The 16,878-nt window shown below is 40.5% G+C and overlaps 3 protein-coding genes across 5 annotated transcripts; 1 reads left to right on the forward strand and 2 right to left on the reverse strand.

Moving 5' to 3' along the window:
* Positions 1–2,273: 2,273 nt before the first annotated feature.
* On the forward strand, positions 2,274–4,628 carry si:dkeyp-69c1.9. The gene is made up of 4 exons (XM_040151089.1): positions 2,274–2,429; positions 3,076–3,171; positions 3,975–4,251; positions 4,338–4,628. Exons 1-4 carry the CDS (start codon positions 2,333–2,335, stop codon positions 4,432–4,434), a joined length of 567 nt encoding a protein of 188 aa, XP_040007023.1. The 5' UTR covers positions 2,274–2,332; the 3' UTR covers positions 4,435–4,628.
* A 1,051-nt stretch (positions 4,629–5,679) lies between these two features.
* Positions 5,680–6,915, reverse strand: snrnp35 (small nuclear ribonucleoprotein 35 (U11/U12)). The gene has a single exon (XM_040149749.1). It carries the CDS (start codon positions 6,779–6,781, stop codon positions 6,080–6,082), a length of 702 nt encoding a protein of 233 aa, XP_040005683.1. The 5' UTR covers positions 6,782–6,915; the 3' UTR covers positions 5,680–6,079.
* Positions 6,916–8,091: 1,176 nt separating this feature from the next.
* On the reverse strand, positions 8,092–12,304 carry bud13 (BUD13 homolog). Of its 3 annotated transcripts, none has more exons than XM_040149697.1 (11): positions 12,100–12,304; positions 11,852–11,939; positions 11,098–11,182; positions 10,885–11,008; positions 10,652–10,845; positions 9,826–10,130; positions 9,625–9,733; positions 9,274–9,412; positions 8,970–9,148; positions 8,783–8,864; positions 8,092–8,604 (listed from the first exon to the last, which is right to left on the reverse strand). In XM_040149697.1, exons 1-11 carry the CDS (start codon positions 12,240–12,242, stop codon positions 8,511–8,513), a joined length of 1,542 nt encoding a protein of 513 aa, XP_040005631.1. In that variant the 5' UTR covers positions 12,243–12,304; the 3' UTR covers positions 8,092–8,510. The 3 variants fall into 3 exon arrangements, with proteins under 3 accessions (XP_040005631.1, XP_040005633.1, XP_040005630.1); XM_040149699.1 differs by having other exon boundaries at positions 10,652–10,840; positions 10,880–11,008; XM_040149696.1 differs by having other exon boundaries at positions 8,093–8,604; positions 10,652–11,008.
* Positions 12,305–16,878: the final 4,574 nt, after the last annotated feature.

The following is a 16,878-nucleotide window of genomic DNA, read 5'->3' on the forward strand; positions in this document are numbered from 1 at the left end:
AGCTCCGCGGTGCTTCTCTCCCATTTTAAAATTAAAACATTCAAATATAACGTCGACTCGACTTCTTGCTGACTCTCTAGCTGACACAGAAAACACTTTCTGGAGTTTTGAACGTAACAAAGCTGTCGACGGGGACTATCGTGCTAACTTACTCTACATACGGCTCTAAGTGAAGGTTTGTTACTATGGGAACTGGAGACTCCTACTGGCGCATGCTAAATCAGTGCAAAGTTTGCCAAATAATAAAAATAATAATTACACAGTCTGGACTCTATTTGTATACTACTACTACTACTACTAGTAGTAGAACTACTACTAATAGTAATAATTCAGTGTCATATTACGTTTTTTGGAGCTTTTCAAATGTCTTTGGAGAGCAGTAATAACTGAATTTATATTCTTTTATTGTCAAGTGTGAGTGAACTATGACCGACTGACCATTTCACAGATTCATATCTATTAGAAAAATCAAAGCTGAACAAGAGGCGCTCGGGTTGCCTAATATTGCGCGACGATCTCCTATGACAAAATACCATGTGGAGTTTGCTGACAGCACTAATGGTTTGTCATCAAGGAGGCTAACAGAAGTGTTCAAAGAAATCAGTTGTACCTCATTGATTTGCAAATATATGCCGCGAGCAGCACCACAATCTAATCGCGCCATCTACTCCATGTGGGGTACCTGTCGTATAAGTATGAGGTTTCTATTATGTATCGGTTTAAGTGATCGTGTTCACAAGAATGTGTCGACAGTCACAGGCGCCAGCATGCCGACATGATGCCCCACATACCGTACATCGTGGTGGAGGGACATAAAAAGGCTCAATTATTTTAACAAGTATAAAAGGTATCAACATTTTGAATAGGGGCACAGGTACACCTAAAAAAGGTGGACATTTTGAAGTTTGGATGAAGTATGAGGTCCAGCATGCCCTGCCCAGGAGAATAATGATAATAAAGATGTAAATAGATGTTCAATAGTGTCCTTCCCTGAAGTTATGATAGTATTCGTAGAACTTCATATAAATAACAATAAAAAAAAACCCTGTACCTTCCAAATGCAAGTTTATGGATTGTAAAATTTGTATCTGTTGTTTTTGTTATGTTTTGCAGGGATTTTTGGAAAGGGCTTAACGTGGATACGTAAATTATGAATGAGATTTTTTTTAAAAAGATAAGCTAGCAAGCTTATCTTTTATCTCAGTACAAGCTGTCAATGTACATACTACTCAGAATGATATAATTCAAAATAACTCTCACAAACCCTCGTGAAAATATGCACACACGATAGTGAAGGTTTGTGACAGATAAGGTTAAATTGATGTCTTACCCCTCTCAGCCCCACAACACACAAATGAAAGTGACTCGCAAGTTCGCAGGAACATTCTCGCCACAGAGTAGCTGAAAATGCATTGGGCGAAATGATTTAGGAGATTCTGACAAGTAAAAGGTTCCCTACAGAGACGTTAGAGGCTGAAACAGACCCTCTAATGTGAAAGAAATGAAGTTGGGATTTATACCAGCTGAGAACTTGGGAGGCACAGTGGATTGCTGAGTGCTGGCCAAGTGCTCCCGGGCAAACACTGAATAGACAACATGTTTTCTTTTCCTTTTTTTGTCAGTGTGGGGTGTGTGTGTGTGTGTGAGAGAGAGAGAGAGAGACTAAACACAGCTGCAGTCAGATTTATTTTATCATCACTAAACTTGCTACTGTACATCTTACTTGAGTCACTGATGCAAGACGTGACATTTTAGACACGTTACCTCGGAAACAGGGCCCAGTCTGTTTTTCTTTTTCTTTTTTTCTTTTTGTTCCCCAGTTAATACTGGACCACGTTCCCCTTTAAAACTGTCTGTACAAGTAGCCACTGCAAAGTCTCAGCTCCCTGTTGGTGGTCCAGCTCCTTTTATTGTCTCATTCGGTAGCCACTGTATCTGCCAGTCACTGGAGAAGAATAGGAAGCCATGACTACTGCAGTAAACAAGCTTTAAGTCGCTCTGTATGTAGCCTGACACACACATACACACAGTACAGAGAAATGTAGACAGTACAGGGAAACTGCAGAAGTGTACCACATCTTGTGTTTTTTTTCTACAGGTAAGGTTAGCAATACAGTAAATGACTCTACTCCGAGCTGTTTAATGCTTTATAGTGGTTGTTATTTCAAAAACATAAAAATTCTGACATTTTTAAGGCTTGCTACTCTCTGCTACTACTGAATAAACTAAACCTTCGGTCACTTTTACAGTATTTGTTGTACAGGACACCAAAGACTCAGAGGTGCTGGCGACGCCAGTGAGCCAACAGGGCAGTCGGGAGCCGACAGACAAGATGTTCATCGACAATGCCAACCCGCGGCACCCACGGCGCCACCACGAATTCTTTCTGCGTAGGCGACCCTACAGGGGGGAGCTGCCGACAGTGGCAGGTAAAGGTTTGCTGCTCCTTTGGCCCAGATATCAGATGTCAAACTTTGTGATGTTCTGAGATCAGTTATTCACCGCTTTAACAGACCCAGATTACTCTGATCAAATATGTTGTGGCACAGGCCGGAAAAGTTTTCTTCATCATGTATTTGATTACTGCAAATTATCACTATTTCTGCAGCTTTGCTTCAATCTCAGGGAAATTTTCTGAATGGATAAAAAAGATAAAACATTATATATTCTCGTCATAGATTTCAGTTCGGTGTTTCTTGGCATTGTCATTACAGTTATTTTTATTGGGGCCAAAGTAAATGGGCCATGAGCCATGACCTATGCCACCAATTCTTATAATTTAAGCTAGGACGGCCAACTGCCTTGGGGGTTTTCCAGCTCAAACACTAAAATAAAAATGCCTGGCTGGAAGAATTTCTGCAAATGTTAAGTGATGTTAGCCCAGCTGTGACGGTGTGTTAACTGGAATTACTCCAAAGTGTTGTGTTAAAAAGAAAGAACTTTGAAAATGCCAATAACTAATTGTAACTTCTCAAAACCCATTAACCATTTAAAACAGAAACCTTTGTTCTCTTGTAATCAGGCACTTTTAAAGCCCACTTTTTTACCGTCTCTTTCATGCCCCGACCTCTCTAGGATTTCTCCTCTACCCGGACACTCCTGCTAAGATGGAGACCACGTCACGGGAGGCTTTCTGCTTCAGGCCAATCCCACAACAAGGCAGAGGCAAAGGTCTGCGGTCTTATCTCAAGCTGGAGAGTAAACCCACTTTATCTGTTTTAAGATAAGCCGTGAGTTGTTTTTGTGTGGACGCATGAGCATGTCAGTGTTGACAGTAGGCATGCCAGGCAGTGTGTTGTGTTTAGTGGCTATATCTGTTTGTGTTTTGGAAAAGGTTTGTGAGAGGGCATGTGAATTATGAGCTTTTTTTCTTTGTTTTAAAGATTTATTCAGTCATACTGCAGTATAATTAATGCACTGCCATTATAGTGAAATAATAATACTGTAATTAATACCTAAAAAGTAAATGGAAAGACATCCATATAAGGTTAAGGAAAACAAATTTGGATTTTATTGACCCAAATACATTTTTATTAATTGCTGAACACTGCCAGCAAAGTACTGGCTGAAGTAATGAAGGTGTAGCTGTTAGTCTTAATGTAAATCTAAGTCTAAACTTGTCATTATGATGTGACATTACAGGTTTATAATTAAAATGGTATGATAATTTAACATTTAACAACAGCATTTATCGAAATTAAAGAAGAATAGTATCATATAGTGCATCAGAATGACACTGGGAGAAGATAAATGACATATTTAGGAATTATAACCTTTGATGAAGAAAGTAGAAAAAGAATCAAAGAGATGAAGTCCACCACTGAATCTTTTGGATCGTGTCAAAAGTAACGGTTAAAGTGTTTTATATTATTTCCAGTTGTTGCCTCCTTAGATAGAATGAAAAGATGTTTCATGGGACATTTCATTACAGTGTTTCAAATGAAACCTTTAACAAGTTGATGATTGCCCTTCAGGAGACCAGAACACCCAGCAGGAGTCCCCCTGTCCTCATCCCACATCCCCGAAACAAACAGGAAGAGGAAACAGCAGAAGCAGGGGCAGGGAACCGGGGGAGGACGAGCAAGAGGGCAACCATGATCAGACGCAGTCCACAGCGGTGAAAAATGAACAAGGTACCACAGAGATGCAGTCTCAGTATCAGAAGGATTTCCCTCCTCCGTCCTCCTGCCGCAGGAGGCGAACACCTGCCCTCCCACAGCAAGACAACATCGGCATCAACCCTGCATTCAGGTGAGAGCGAGTTTTACCAGTACCACAGCGTGCTATTGCTTCTTGTGGAGAGCAGCTCATCAGTGTCTGCGTGTTTTGGTTCACAGGATCGAGTTTAACACAGTCCAAAGAGAGACTTACCCTGGTTGGCCCATCATGAACCCCGCGTACGCTGGCAGGATGAGAGCCGACAACCAAGCGTAACTTCTGAGAGATAGTCTTTAACATATTTTAGAAATCAGCTTGAATGTGAACTTCTCAGCAATAAGCGTTTGACAAGAAAGTTGCTCAGATTCTCTTGATATGTCTCATTTGACCGTTCTCAGTTTGCTGTTATGCTAGAATTCCATAATATTGCCAAAAATCCCACTTTGTCCCTGTGATGATCATACAATGCACAGAAATAAACAGGATTTTATAAACCAATGAATCACTTTTGTGGGTTTTTATCAGTTATGTTTGTGTTATTTGCATCGATCCTACTGTCTCATCTCATAAACAGCACTATAACTCATGACTCTAATCTTACTCAATTTTTACATGAATGGAGGGATTGCTTTTGTTTATGCTGTTACATCAGTGTCACTCAGGGATCACTTCTTCTCAGCACAAACTCATTTCTCAGGTTTAACTTCTTCTCCTCCTCGGGTAACAAGTGATGAATTCCCCAGTAGTGAGATCAGTGAGATGAGCTAATGGACAGATGAGGTGTTCTGGAATCGCTGGATAAGATCCAAATGAACTAATGCTAATACCAGACCTGTAATCTTTCATGTAAATGACATAAGACATACTTGTGGTCGGCTTGAAAGAGAACAATCCACTTGGTGACTCACAGCTGAAACACGACCTGCTTCTGTGGGCAGAGAGCAAACAGCTGCGCTGAGACTTACGCAGGTGTCAGAGTTGAATAACTTTTAAAATCACACTATGAACGTTACTATTAACATTCTAATTTCTCTGCTTGTCTGTATATGATTTTATGTATTTTATAGTTAGTATTGTCGTTGATCTCATTTTCAAATTAGTGCTTTTGAAAATATCTAAAAAAAAATTAATATTAATAATAATAGTAATTTAAAAAAAACCAACAAACTCCACTGGCAAAGAACACTGGCAAAAATAAAACAAGTTTTAATGGTAACTAAAGGAGTTGCAACTGTGAGAATTCGAATTGGTGCCCTTTACATTTGGTTGATGCTGTAACTGCCCTACCTTAGAAAATCTTAATACAAGTCTCAGGTTTCACAACAGAAACTGAATCGTCTTACTTATTAAGAGGCAAATTGTGTAACAGATTCAATCTGATCTACAGGTACTTTACGGGTATAATACAAATATTGGCATTTTGTCCATTTAATGGCTGATTCTGTTTTTAAATCTTGTGGGCCTCACTTGGAAGCATCAATATTGTAAAAATAAATGAATAATAACGATAATAATCATTAATATGGAACACAGTTTTTATTGCTCAATTTACACTGAAAAAGCATGTACTAAGTCAGATTGCCTGAGAAACACTGAAATACTATAGAGCACCAGCTGAAAATGTTCGGTCCAGGTATTCATCCTATTGACATGCAGCACCATCTAATGAACATCAAGCCAAACTGATATCATGATACCATAAGAAGGTCCTCCGTTGTTGTAACAGTTGCTCTTTCAGTAGACCAGCACTACATATGCAAACAAACAGGCCTTAACAGTCAACACTTTCCTTCACTGCCCACTTGGCTTAAAATTCGTCCATTCGAGGAGCTGCAGCAGCTGGACTGTGCATCAAAAACATCTGTCAAAGGCTTCAGTGGAACCAGGCGAGAGTCAGTACTTTGGACGGTAAATATTAGCTTCATCTCCTGTCCCGGTGTCTGCTCCTGTCCCCGTGTCTTCGGTCATCCCTCTCTCTGCCTCTGTCCCGGTCGTCTCTCCTCCCTCTGCTGCCCCACTCAGCCTCTCTGTGTCGGTCCCGGTCCTCTCTGTCTCTCGCCCCATGTCTGTCCCACTCCCTCCCGCCACCTCCTCCCCGTTCCTGCACCAGGCCGACCCCGAGGTTTATGGGTTTACGGAAAGGCCTGTCCCTGCCGCCGAACCGCAGCTGCCCGGACTCCTTCTTACCTCCCAGTCCGCCGCCGAGCCGCCGGGGGACCCATCCTTTGAGAGTCCTCTCCTGTTCAAAATCCACAAACACTTCGTGCTGGTCCACCACCAGTTTGTTGGCGTCCCGGCGGGCCCGGACAACAGACCGCTCCTCCTTGTATTCAATGAAGGCATATCTTTTGGAGAAGCCAGTGATGATGTCCCGGACCAGCCGGAGCTGCTGGATGTCTCCGTACTTGGAGAACACTTGATACAGTTTTTCCTCGGTTGTCTGGGGGTTCAGCCGGGCCACAAACAGCGTGAGCAGCGCGTCCCCGATGACACCCTTGTTGGGCTTGTAGCGGGCACCCATAGCCCTCCATACCGCCCGGTCATGGGGCTCCACGTCCGTGCCGTCGATGCTGCCGGCTTTTAGCGGGTCGTAAACCTTCGCTATCGGACTCCAGTCCACCATTTTTACCCAAAATGAAGCTACAAGCGTCTCCTGCTGCCTCACACTTTCATGCCGTTACCCCAACAGAGCAGCCTGAGGTCGCGCGTGCGACCACAAAAACATTCCGTAGTGAAACGAGCTCTAGTCTGTCACGTTTTAAAGGTTCCCACTTACTCGATTAAGGTCGAAACGTCTTTAAATAGTGAATCCTAGGGACAGGCGGCCTCAAGATAATCATCCGTATTTGTGCTTGTACGCAACTAAAGACAATGTGCGATATTTTGCAATTTTTTTTTTATAAGTATGCTGAACTAAATAAAAACAATAAATAAATAAATCGCTTACACCGTCCAAAATCGTCAATGCAATATAATAGTTGATTAAACTCAGTTCTCTACTCTGTACAAGCAAACTCACTGTAATTTGTGTATTTAAAAAATATATGTATACAAAATAACAACTGCATAAACACCATATTTAAATAGTTATATAAAAAAAAAATAGGCATATTTATAGGCATACAGGCTGATTATTTGAAACACAAAGTTATATATTTTCACTCCGCAATCCTAACTCGAGGCCCACCTGCTAGTTTCTTCCTGAGCTTAAAACCGTTCAACCACCTTCCTCCTCAACAAATGCAGTGTGCTCAGTTGTTAAGATGAATCTGCTGATACCTGAGCTCAGGAGCTGTTACGGGTTCATCTATAGCACTGTTATGACTTCTTGTCCTCGGAAAAAGTCATTTGACAAAACAATCCTCACTAAAAGGTCCAGTTACTATAAAAACTTGTTTAAATGTCCTCAGCATCTTGTGCTAAGTAATCTGGTCTAATTCCTAGCTGCGGGGCATTTTATGACATGTAGGACAGATAGCCTTTTTGCTGCAAACACTTTGATTTCTAGCAGGAAAATCAATAATATAATAAATAATATAGATGATGGTTCAGTTTCATTCAGGTTTTCCAGCTCCAGGGTCCAATGTAAGATGGCTTACTGACAACCCACTGAAAGACTTAAATGGCCATCATTACATTAGATCTCAAAATGTCTGCTGTGAAAAAGATTAATACAAAGTAGCATTTTCTAATTCATCAGCATTTAAGCTGGGAACCTGAGTCTAATATTCTCTGTGAATGGCCATTTTGGTACACTTTTTGATTTTTCTCCATCTATGAGGCCTCACTTCTGGAACCAGGAAATGTATGTTTACCAGAAGGTGTTAACGACATCCAAATAATATACCTTTCTCACAGCAGATGTGACCCAAACCCATGAAAAAAAAAAAAAAAAAACCCCAAAACAAATACAAAACAAAAAAACTAAGAAAAAAAAGTAAATAAGGCATCAAAAGCTACTGTTTATGAACACTTGTCACTACGTGCACAACACTTTACAAAAACATTATTTAATAAAACAGTGAAAAACATCTCTTTTGGTTCCACATTGAATCGATTATTACAAAATCATAAAGATGCTGTCAACTTACTGCTATGTACAGTTATGTTTGTAGTTTATCAGTTTGTAATGATCAGATTTCTGTTGTACAGTTGTAAACCAAACTGCTTTGGAAAGGTGAACAAAATCTTTCTTAGTCCATATCAGCATGTCATTTCTGCTGAGAAGATGAGTCTAATCCATAGATGTTTCAACAGCACAGATTAGATATTCTGTCTAAACTAATTCTATAGAGGTTCAGCAGTCCTGCATTGAGCGGCTCCGCTCCTGCATCATCAGTTTCCAATTGCCATTACATGTCCTCCACACTCCATTTATAAGCTGCCTCCTGGCCAGCTTTTTTGTCTGCTATCCGCGTGTAGCGTTTCTGTTCAAAACCGTTTGACCTGCAAGACACCAACAAATTACATTCCGCTCTTAATTCTGCAATCACACCCTGATTGCAGATCAAAGTGTGATTGCAGTTAACAGTGCAATTAACAATGCAACTGGATGAGATATAGGGATCTACTATATGTTTTCACATTAATCCCATTTAGTCACTCTTTCACATGCTCACTATACCTGTCAACTCCATCCCAGCGATAGCCTGGTAGAATATTGAACCGGTTTGGAGGTGGTGCTGGGCCTTTGTACCGAGGCTTCTCTGCAAAACAAAAATAAGATTGTTTACTATAAATGCTGTAAGTAAACAACCATTTTTAGTCAGTCAACTCAAGGACCAAGGTACATGTATGTAATGTTTAAACACCTTGTGTCTTCGTGCGATCTTTTTTCCGTCTGAGCATCGCAGCCATCGGATCTCCCTCCCTTTCCTGCTCTCTCAACATACGGTCAAGATCCTCATCATCGTAGTGACGTGCCAGTGGCTTCTGGGCTTCATGCAGTGCATCTTCAAGTTTCTGCTTATGCATCTGGCCCTGGGTCAACCTATTAACACATGTTTACTTTAAATCATGGAAACAAGCTGACAGATAAAACATCTCAACTCTTTACTTGATCACAATCATCCTCAGCAGCCTTCTCCAATATGTGAAAATTGTATGCAGACTCACCCTTTCCCCCACTGAGCATATTTCTCATCTTTTGCTGCTTTTTCTCCAGCTTTCCTCTTCTGTTCTTCTCTCTCCGATTCTAAATCCCTCCTTTTACCGCTCTTGTCTCTGAAGATGGTCTGGGCATTGCGGGATTGATCTATTCATAGCAGGAAAACAGGTATAACTTGTCTTCTGATTGAGGACTACATCTTTCAGCTTCATGAGAACCAATCCTAACTATGACCAAAGGAATCTGTAAGCATTTGGAGTATGCATGGGTCATGTAGATATGAGGTGGAAAGTCCTATGAGCTCTGGCATCAACAGCTTTGAAAGAAAAGTATCTTAAAAGAGAAAAAGCTGAGCCAACCTTCTAGTGGCTGGTTATTTCTTTCTCTGCGTCGGTTCTCCTCCTGCTCTTTCCTTAAAATATCTACAGAAACCAGACCTGCCTTCCCACCAGAAAGCATCCTGTGGCCCTGAAATGAAAAACAAAACAAAAACATTGCAAACACAGAAATCTAAGGCAAATCAAATTCTAGATTAGTCCTCAAACTAACAATTTTCTCACCTGTGACTGGCCAGGTCTACCAGGTGGTGACAGATCGTCATCTGAGTCTTTTCCCCTCTGCAGCCGCCTCCTGGGTGGAGACTGGTCAGAATCAGACCCTCGTCTTGTTTTTGAGTGCCTCCTTGGAGGAGACTGGTCAGAGTCTGAGGCTTCGCCCTTTAGTGGCTTTTTTCGTGGAGGTGACTGGTCAGAGTCTGAATCATGCCTGTTCTGAGCCCTCTTTGCAAGTGGTGACCGATGAGGATCAGGTGAACGTTTTTTACTTGACAAGGATGAGCTGGGCTTTCTTCTGGTGGGGGATGAATCTGACAAAGAAATAATTAATTGCTTAGTGAAGTGTTTTGTATAACTAAACACTTGAACCAAAATACTTTTCTCATGTGCACGAAGTTGTGAGGCCAGTTGTACTATGAGGGGATGAAAGTAAAAACCCAGGAAGGGATTAGGCTGACTGAATATATGATGAAATATGTGTACTGATTTATCATTTATCACGTTTCACTATAATTATATTATCCAATTTTTTTAATACTGTACATGGAATATTATTATCCAAATTAAGACTCCAAAGCAATTACAAACTTAAAGTAAGAGACTTCCCATAATGATTTCTGAAGCGCTTGAAGAGTTCTGGTAAAATGAAAATTCAGTGTTTCAGTTTGACCTTCAATTATCAACCAATCAACTGTTATGGATATCTTAGGACAACTTAACTAACCAACTTAACCACGTATACTGATGTTGGAGGGATTTCTGGTTGTTTTACTTTTGTTCATATCAACTTGTCCTATGCAAAAAGAGATCAGTCTCAGATATTGCTTTTCACCTTTACTTTGCACCTTCCCTGATTTCCCTGGATGTTGCCGCGGAGGTGAAAAGTCTGGTGAGTCATGGCGACCTTTTCTTGGAGGGGATCTGTAAGGAGAATCATGGCGACCTCTCCTGGGAGGGGACGTGTCTGGAGAGTCGTGGCGACCTCTCCTGGGAGGGGACGTGTCTGGAGAGTCGTGGCGACCTCTCCTGGGAGGGGACGTGTCTGGAGAGTCGTGGCGACCTCTCCTGGGAGGGGGCGTGTCTGGAGAGTCATGTCCGGTCTTTTTGACAGGGGAATCGTGTCCCCTTCTCTTTGATGACAGCTCTGGCGAGTCATGGTAACTCCTGCTTGTGTCTTTATCTTCATCAGCTAATAGGAGAGAACACTCAAAGTGAATACCGATCTTCTTTACAACACAGGTACAGATTCTCTCTACATCTTTCACAAATATCAGTTACCTCCAATCACTTTCCATCTGTTGCTGGTTCTGAAAACTTCCAGCTGTTTCACCTCATCTGGTCGATCATCAATCACCTCAGCAATCTGAGCAGACAAAGAAGAAGTACAGTTTCAAGAAAACATTAGGCAATATGAGGAAACTGTGATCGGGATTTTTCATAAACACGATAATGAAAATAATCTTTGCAGTAGGGCTGCACCTAAAGATTATTTTCATTATTGATTAATCTGCTGATTATTTTCTCGAACAATCGATTAATCCTTCTGTCTATAAAATGTCAGACAGTTTAGAAAAATGGCTGCTATAATTCCTTAGATCTAAAAGTGGCAACAGTCCTAATCCCAAAGATATTCAGTTTACTATGATATATGACCAGAAAAGCCTCAAATCTTCATATTTAAGAAACTTGAACCACAAATGTTTGGCAATTTTGCTTATATAATTACAAAAATTATTTTTCAATCGTCAAAATAATTGCCGATTAATTTTCAAGCGATCGGTTAATTGACTAATCTTTGTTAGCTCTAGTTTGCAGCCCTATCACAATATACACTGATACCACGATAGAGGTTTTTTTTCCATATCACCCACTGCTATGTCAAGACATGCTTGTCTTCCAATAAAGCGATGAATTTTTGATGATATGGCTTTTATTTCTACATTTAATTTAAGATTATCCCGATCAATCGCCGGAAAAAAATAACATGTATCCAATTAAAATGAATGGAGATAACGTTAGCTTAAGTTCTTACCACTGGAGCTTCCTCTTCGTCCTCTTCAATCTCCGTCTCCTCTTTGACCATCTGTTTCCAGTCTATGTCATCGTCTACTATTTTAAGTCTTAAATAAAAGAAGTAAAAGTGAGTTTGATAACGTTACAGACACTTTTCACTCAAAACAGGAGTTTAAGATAGTGAGCGGCGCGACCTCAACTAGCTTAACGCACACAGCCCAAAATCTGCCCGGCAATAGCCCGATTAAAACGTCCCCAGCGACTCACCCTTTCTCAGGAACCTTACGCCGTTTCTTTTTAAGCTTCCCCTTTGATTTCTGGGCATCGTCGTCAGCGGATAAATAACGTTTTAGGTACTCAGCTTTGGATAGCTCTGGTCCTTTACTGCTGCCAGCGAAAGCGGCCATCATTATGTTGTCGTAAACTACGGCTAGCACCAAGGCTCAAGAATGCCTATTTCGGCTAAGACAAGTTCCACACGGGAAGTGCTGACAAGGTCTGTAACGGTTTGTATAAGAGGAGAAATCATGAGTTTCCGAATTAATATTTTTTCCCCTCTTTGAAGAGTAAACATGAACGGCACACGGTTGCTCAAGTTAGTCATAAAGACTCGTTTGAAATTGAAAATTTAGCCTGTATGCAATAATATGTCATATTTAATAAAATAGGCGGTGACTGGTGACAGTGGACTGCCACGAAATAGAAGCCATAATAAAATTAAAATAGCGAGCATTTAATAAATGGTAGGAAAAAAAACATTTTTAGTTTATTGGCGCATTTACATATTTTACTATTATTATAATTTCTTCACAAGATTATTTATTTCTTGATGTCTTTTTCATATTATATATATGTTTAACACTTGGGGTACTGGGGCACCGTAAATTCCAACAATTACCAAACAAACTAATTCGATTACAGGTTGATCTCTTTGTGGGAAAGAGATAATTATATGCCTTTTTGATCTTCGGTATTGTTTGATACTTTTGACTTGTGATGTTAGATCAAATTGAAGGCAGGGCTATAAAAAAAAGTATTTACTCCCTTTGGAAGTTTTCAAGTTTTATTGTTTCACAACATGAAATCAATGTAGATTTAACGTGGCTTTTTTGGGCAAGGATCTACAGAAAAAGATGCTTTAATGTCAAAGGGAGCATAGATATCTGCAAAGTGATCTGAATTAATTACAAATGTAAATTACAAAATTCTTGTTTGCATTAGTATATAAGTCACAATTTAGTAGTAATTACAGTGTTCGGTCTGCGTGGATAGGTCTCTCAGGTTGCATGTAATGCAAGTGAGTGAACAGCCTTTTTCAAATCCAGACACAGTTGCTTGATTGGAGAGAGATCTGGACTCAGTCACTCCAGGACATTAATGTTGTTGTTTTCAAGCCATTTCTGTGCAGGTTGATTGGGTGGCAGTGGCTTCCTCTTTGCCACTCTCCCAATCAACTACTGTTACTTCTACATCAAGTAGATCTTTTTCGCAGCATAGATTTTAACATGTCACAGCAGGAAAAGCGCTGGCGTAATTGATAACATTAACAGTGGTCGTATACTGTTTAATTCTGGCAGTTCCAGGGCCTTTAAATGTGCTCCCTGGAAGATTGGCGTAGCTTACTGGAATTAAATTAATGAAATTAAAGTCTATGCTGCTATGACAAGTCATAACGTCTGTTGTGCCAAAGGTCTACTGGCTACATGAGTGATGATTTAGGGGTCTCCTGTTAAAGGTGGAGAATACTTATGCAAACAAGTGTTTTGTAAATTATATTCGTAATTAATTCAGATCACTTTGTAGAGATCTGTTTTCACTTTAACATTAAAGGATCTTTTTTTCAGTTGATCATTGTCAAAAAAGCCATGTTAAATTTAATGTTTCAATGTTGTAAGACAATAAAACACAACATCTTCCATCTTGTGCGTACTTCTTTATATGAACCGCCGATCAGCTTGAGAACTCTGTAACCCATACACTCACCACCCTACTCTAAAAAATATCAATTGCACATGTCGTAATTTTAACGATGTAACACATCGGCTATCATTATCAACACTAGTGACACCTTTGTCCAACACTGTGGAGCTTGTGTGTACGACATAGCTTTAAAAAGCAGTGAAATATCCTGTTGGACCTCGTCATTCCCATCTGGGTCCCAGTTCTGTCCCATGAACATTGAATTCACAGCAAGTCAATGTCTGACTTTAAATAGCATCCCCTTTATTTTTAAACAAACCTAGTAGCTTCCAAAGTAATATTCACATAACATGTTACTCAGTGCATTTATACACATACAATAAAGTGTGAGCCTCTGCAGCAAAAAGCACATCACCATACAATTCTGTTCAATCATCTTTGAGTCATCTTCATTCTTCCTCATCAAGAAAAGTTACAAAAACATTTGAATACTATTTCAGTGCTTATGGGATGGAAACAAGAGAAGGAGAGTCATAGCTGCAAGCTGTTGTCAACATCTCTTTAACATGTGGTGTTATTGTTGGGATATTTGTGGTTGCGTATAGATGCGTAGGTGTGGTCAGATGCCTGTGTGTGTGCCACCACAGGACTGCATGTTTCCTTGGTTGTGTGTGTGATAGAAGAAGAGAAGCAGACAAACGATCCATGAGCAGGAGCTCTTCAGAAACATGCTTACAGCTGAACACTGGGCAAGTTGATCTGCAGAGATAGAAAAACAGTTGACAAAAACCTCTCGAATTTGCCTCCCACTCACTTATTCTCACGCTCACTCCGTCACATCCGCACACACACAATCGATCCAACCACCTGCCTCCACAGTGATTCTTGCAACGACCTTGCTTATTTTGCACATGTAAGTGGTGTTGTGTGGGAGTTTGTCTCTATAGTCGCTCAGGGTCATTCTGTAGCCATGGGGCTCCAGCCCCTCCACGTAGCTTTTGTCTTTGAACTGCCTCTCTGCCGATGAACCGGACACATTGGTGTTAATGAGGGACTCTTTGGTCCCAGAGGACCAGGAGAACTCTTAGCTGTTGATCTTGATGGGCTTGGGTTTCGATCAGTCTACTCTCAGGTCCTTGTCATCTGCAACACACAGATTGGATCACACTTTGCTGGGATCAGCAACACTGGGGCAAAACAGAGAAGGGCACATGAAAACCACAGAAGGGATAAGAGCATATGTAGAGATATTTTTAATTTATTATCACCTCCCAGCATTCCATACACAGAGATATGAGAGTGATGGAAAAGCACCCATTCAACTTCATAAAAAAAAAAGACAAGAAATGTGACAAAGAAGCAAAGAGCATCATATAAAAGTAAAATGTAAGAAGTCGGTGGCTTTGCAGTGATACGCCTAATTGAGTTCTGGTTCTCAACAAATGGATCAGGCTCTCCAGGCAGTTTTTTTGGGTGAGGTCACGATGTCATTTACGGTATGGAGACGGAAAAAAAGACCAAAAAAGACACCAAAGGAAACAAACTAAAAAGACAGAGTCATTCTTTTGATACAGCAAACATGATTGTGTTATTTGGGTCACTAGTTGAAAAGGTTGAGATTTTTGCCAGCTGGGTGTGATAACCTTTTCTCCTTTCCTCTCTGGTCCTCTCCTCACCTTTGATTTATTTCCAAAGCTGTCTTGTCCTGATTTGCCCTTCATGTCTCTCTATGTGCTAATTTCCCCCTGATTTCAACTTTTAAAGCTGTTCTTATATACTATGAATGACTTCCACAGAGATTAGAGTGATTCTTGTCATGTGCTCTGTATAACAAGCATATAAATGTACACTTACTGTCATGAAAGGACTGACTGAAATGACTTTTATGTGCATGCTTGCACAGTGTAAATTCATACCATTACAGGGTGAATTTGTAACATCCCCTCCCAAGAAATTTCTAGCAATTTCTAGAACTGTCATTCAAAATGAGTCGTGTACAATGGCTCACTGTCTCCACCCTAAGGCCAATAAAATGAATTTCACAAAGTGAGTTGGATGCAGATTCACAGCCTGCATTACAAGGCGCCAGTGTTAGGCCATGTGAAGTTTAGTGGTTGCTGTATCGGGATGGATATGACCAAACGCCACTAAAACAAATGGGAACGTACAGTTTCACAACACGGAAGCCATCTGCATCATCTAGAGTCCGCTTTTTTGAGAGCGAGAGAGCGAAAAAAAATATGAAGAAGAAAAAAATCAACATCATAAGAAGTTGGCCAATTTAGGGTGGAACATTTTGCAAGTGAACTTATGAACACTTATTCACTCATGATCACAGAGGACCATGCCATTCCCAGCATGCACTGTGCAGAGTGTACAGTCCATCTGACATACACGTTTGTGTATGAACCCAGTGAAACCTACACAAAATATGAATTATATCTCTAACTACACATATTGCTCGTAACAACTAAACCTTTCAATCTTTTGAATTAATGCCAAGGTGAGTACATTTTTCTGTCAAACAGACGTGTTGTGGTGCCTCCTACGTCATCTCCTTCTCTTTCATCTTCATCTTCAGACACAGTCTCAGACTCTTTCTTCCTACTCCCAGTTTGTTCTGTAATTTTCCAGTTTCAGGTTCTGTCATTTCTCACCTGCATACACTGGATTCCTCTACCGAGCTTCCCTCCTCTGCAAATCACCCTGGACACACAGGCAAGGCCAAACCATTTTGCAATTATACTGTACGTCCTTTCAGTAGTCCTTCAGTAGAATAGATGCATGCGGATGTAATTTGTCTGAGACCGCTGGATATTTTCTCATATTCTACCGTCAGGCTGTACAACACCCATTAGTCCACATAGGGGTACAAGCGTCAGATTACCATTTCTGTGTACTTATTTTCCATGAATTTATTTATTATCTATGGAGTGCGGGAATTGTCATGAAGAAAAAAAGAATGGTTCATGGAGACGATTTAACAATTTGTTAAATGTAGTGTAACTTAGCACCTTCATGCCATTAGGCTTGTCTTGTGCGTATCCTTCACACTGTCATGGACTGCTTTGATTTATTATGGTTTGATTTTGATCTTGGACTGAGGTATACTTCAGGTTTTGGGGC

Source organism: Xiphias gladius, chromosome 17, assembly GCF_016859285.1.
Source record: "Xiphias gladius isolate SHS-SW01 ecotype Sanya breed wild chromosome 17, ASM1685928v1, whole genome shotgun sequence".
In the NCBI taxonomy this organism is placed as follows: Eukaryota; Metazoa; Chordata; class Actinopteri; order Istiophoriformes; family Xiphiidae; genus Xiphias; species Xiphias gladius.

Excerpts from the sequence above, each read along its gene's own strand:
- si:dkeyp-69c1.9 (XM_040151089.1), top strand. The coding sequence starts at position 2,333 with ATGTTCATCGACAATGCCAACCCGCGGCACCCACGGCGCCACCACGAA. Across the intron at positions 3,172-3,974 it reads ACAACAAGGCAGAGGCAAAG|GAGACCAGAACACCCAGCAG; the intron begins GTCTGCGGTCTT and ends ATTGCCCTTCAG. Across the intron at positions 4,252-4,337 it reads GGCATCAACCCTGCATTCAG|GATCGAGTTTAACACAGTCC; the intron begins GTGAGAGCGAGT and ends TTTGGTTCACAG.
- snrnp35 (XM_040149749.1), bottom strand. The coding sequence starts at position 6,781 with ATGGTGGACTGGAGTCCGATAGCGAAGGTTTACGACCCGCTAAAAGCC.
- bud13 (XM_040149696.1), bottom strand. The coding sequence starts at position 12,242 with ATGATGGCCGCTTTCGCTGGCAGCAGTAAAGGACCAGAGCTATCCAAA. Across the intron at positions 9,149-9,273 it reads TATGCTCAGTGGGGGAAAGG|GTTGACCCAGGGCCAGATGC; the intron begins GTGAGTCTGCAT and ends ATGTGTTAATAG. Across the intron at positions 8,865-8,969 it reads AGATCGCACGAAGACACAAG|AGAAGCCTCGGTACAAAGGC; the intron begins GTGTTTAAACAT and ends TTTGTTTTGCAG.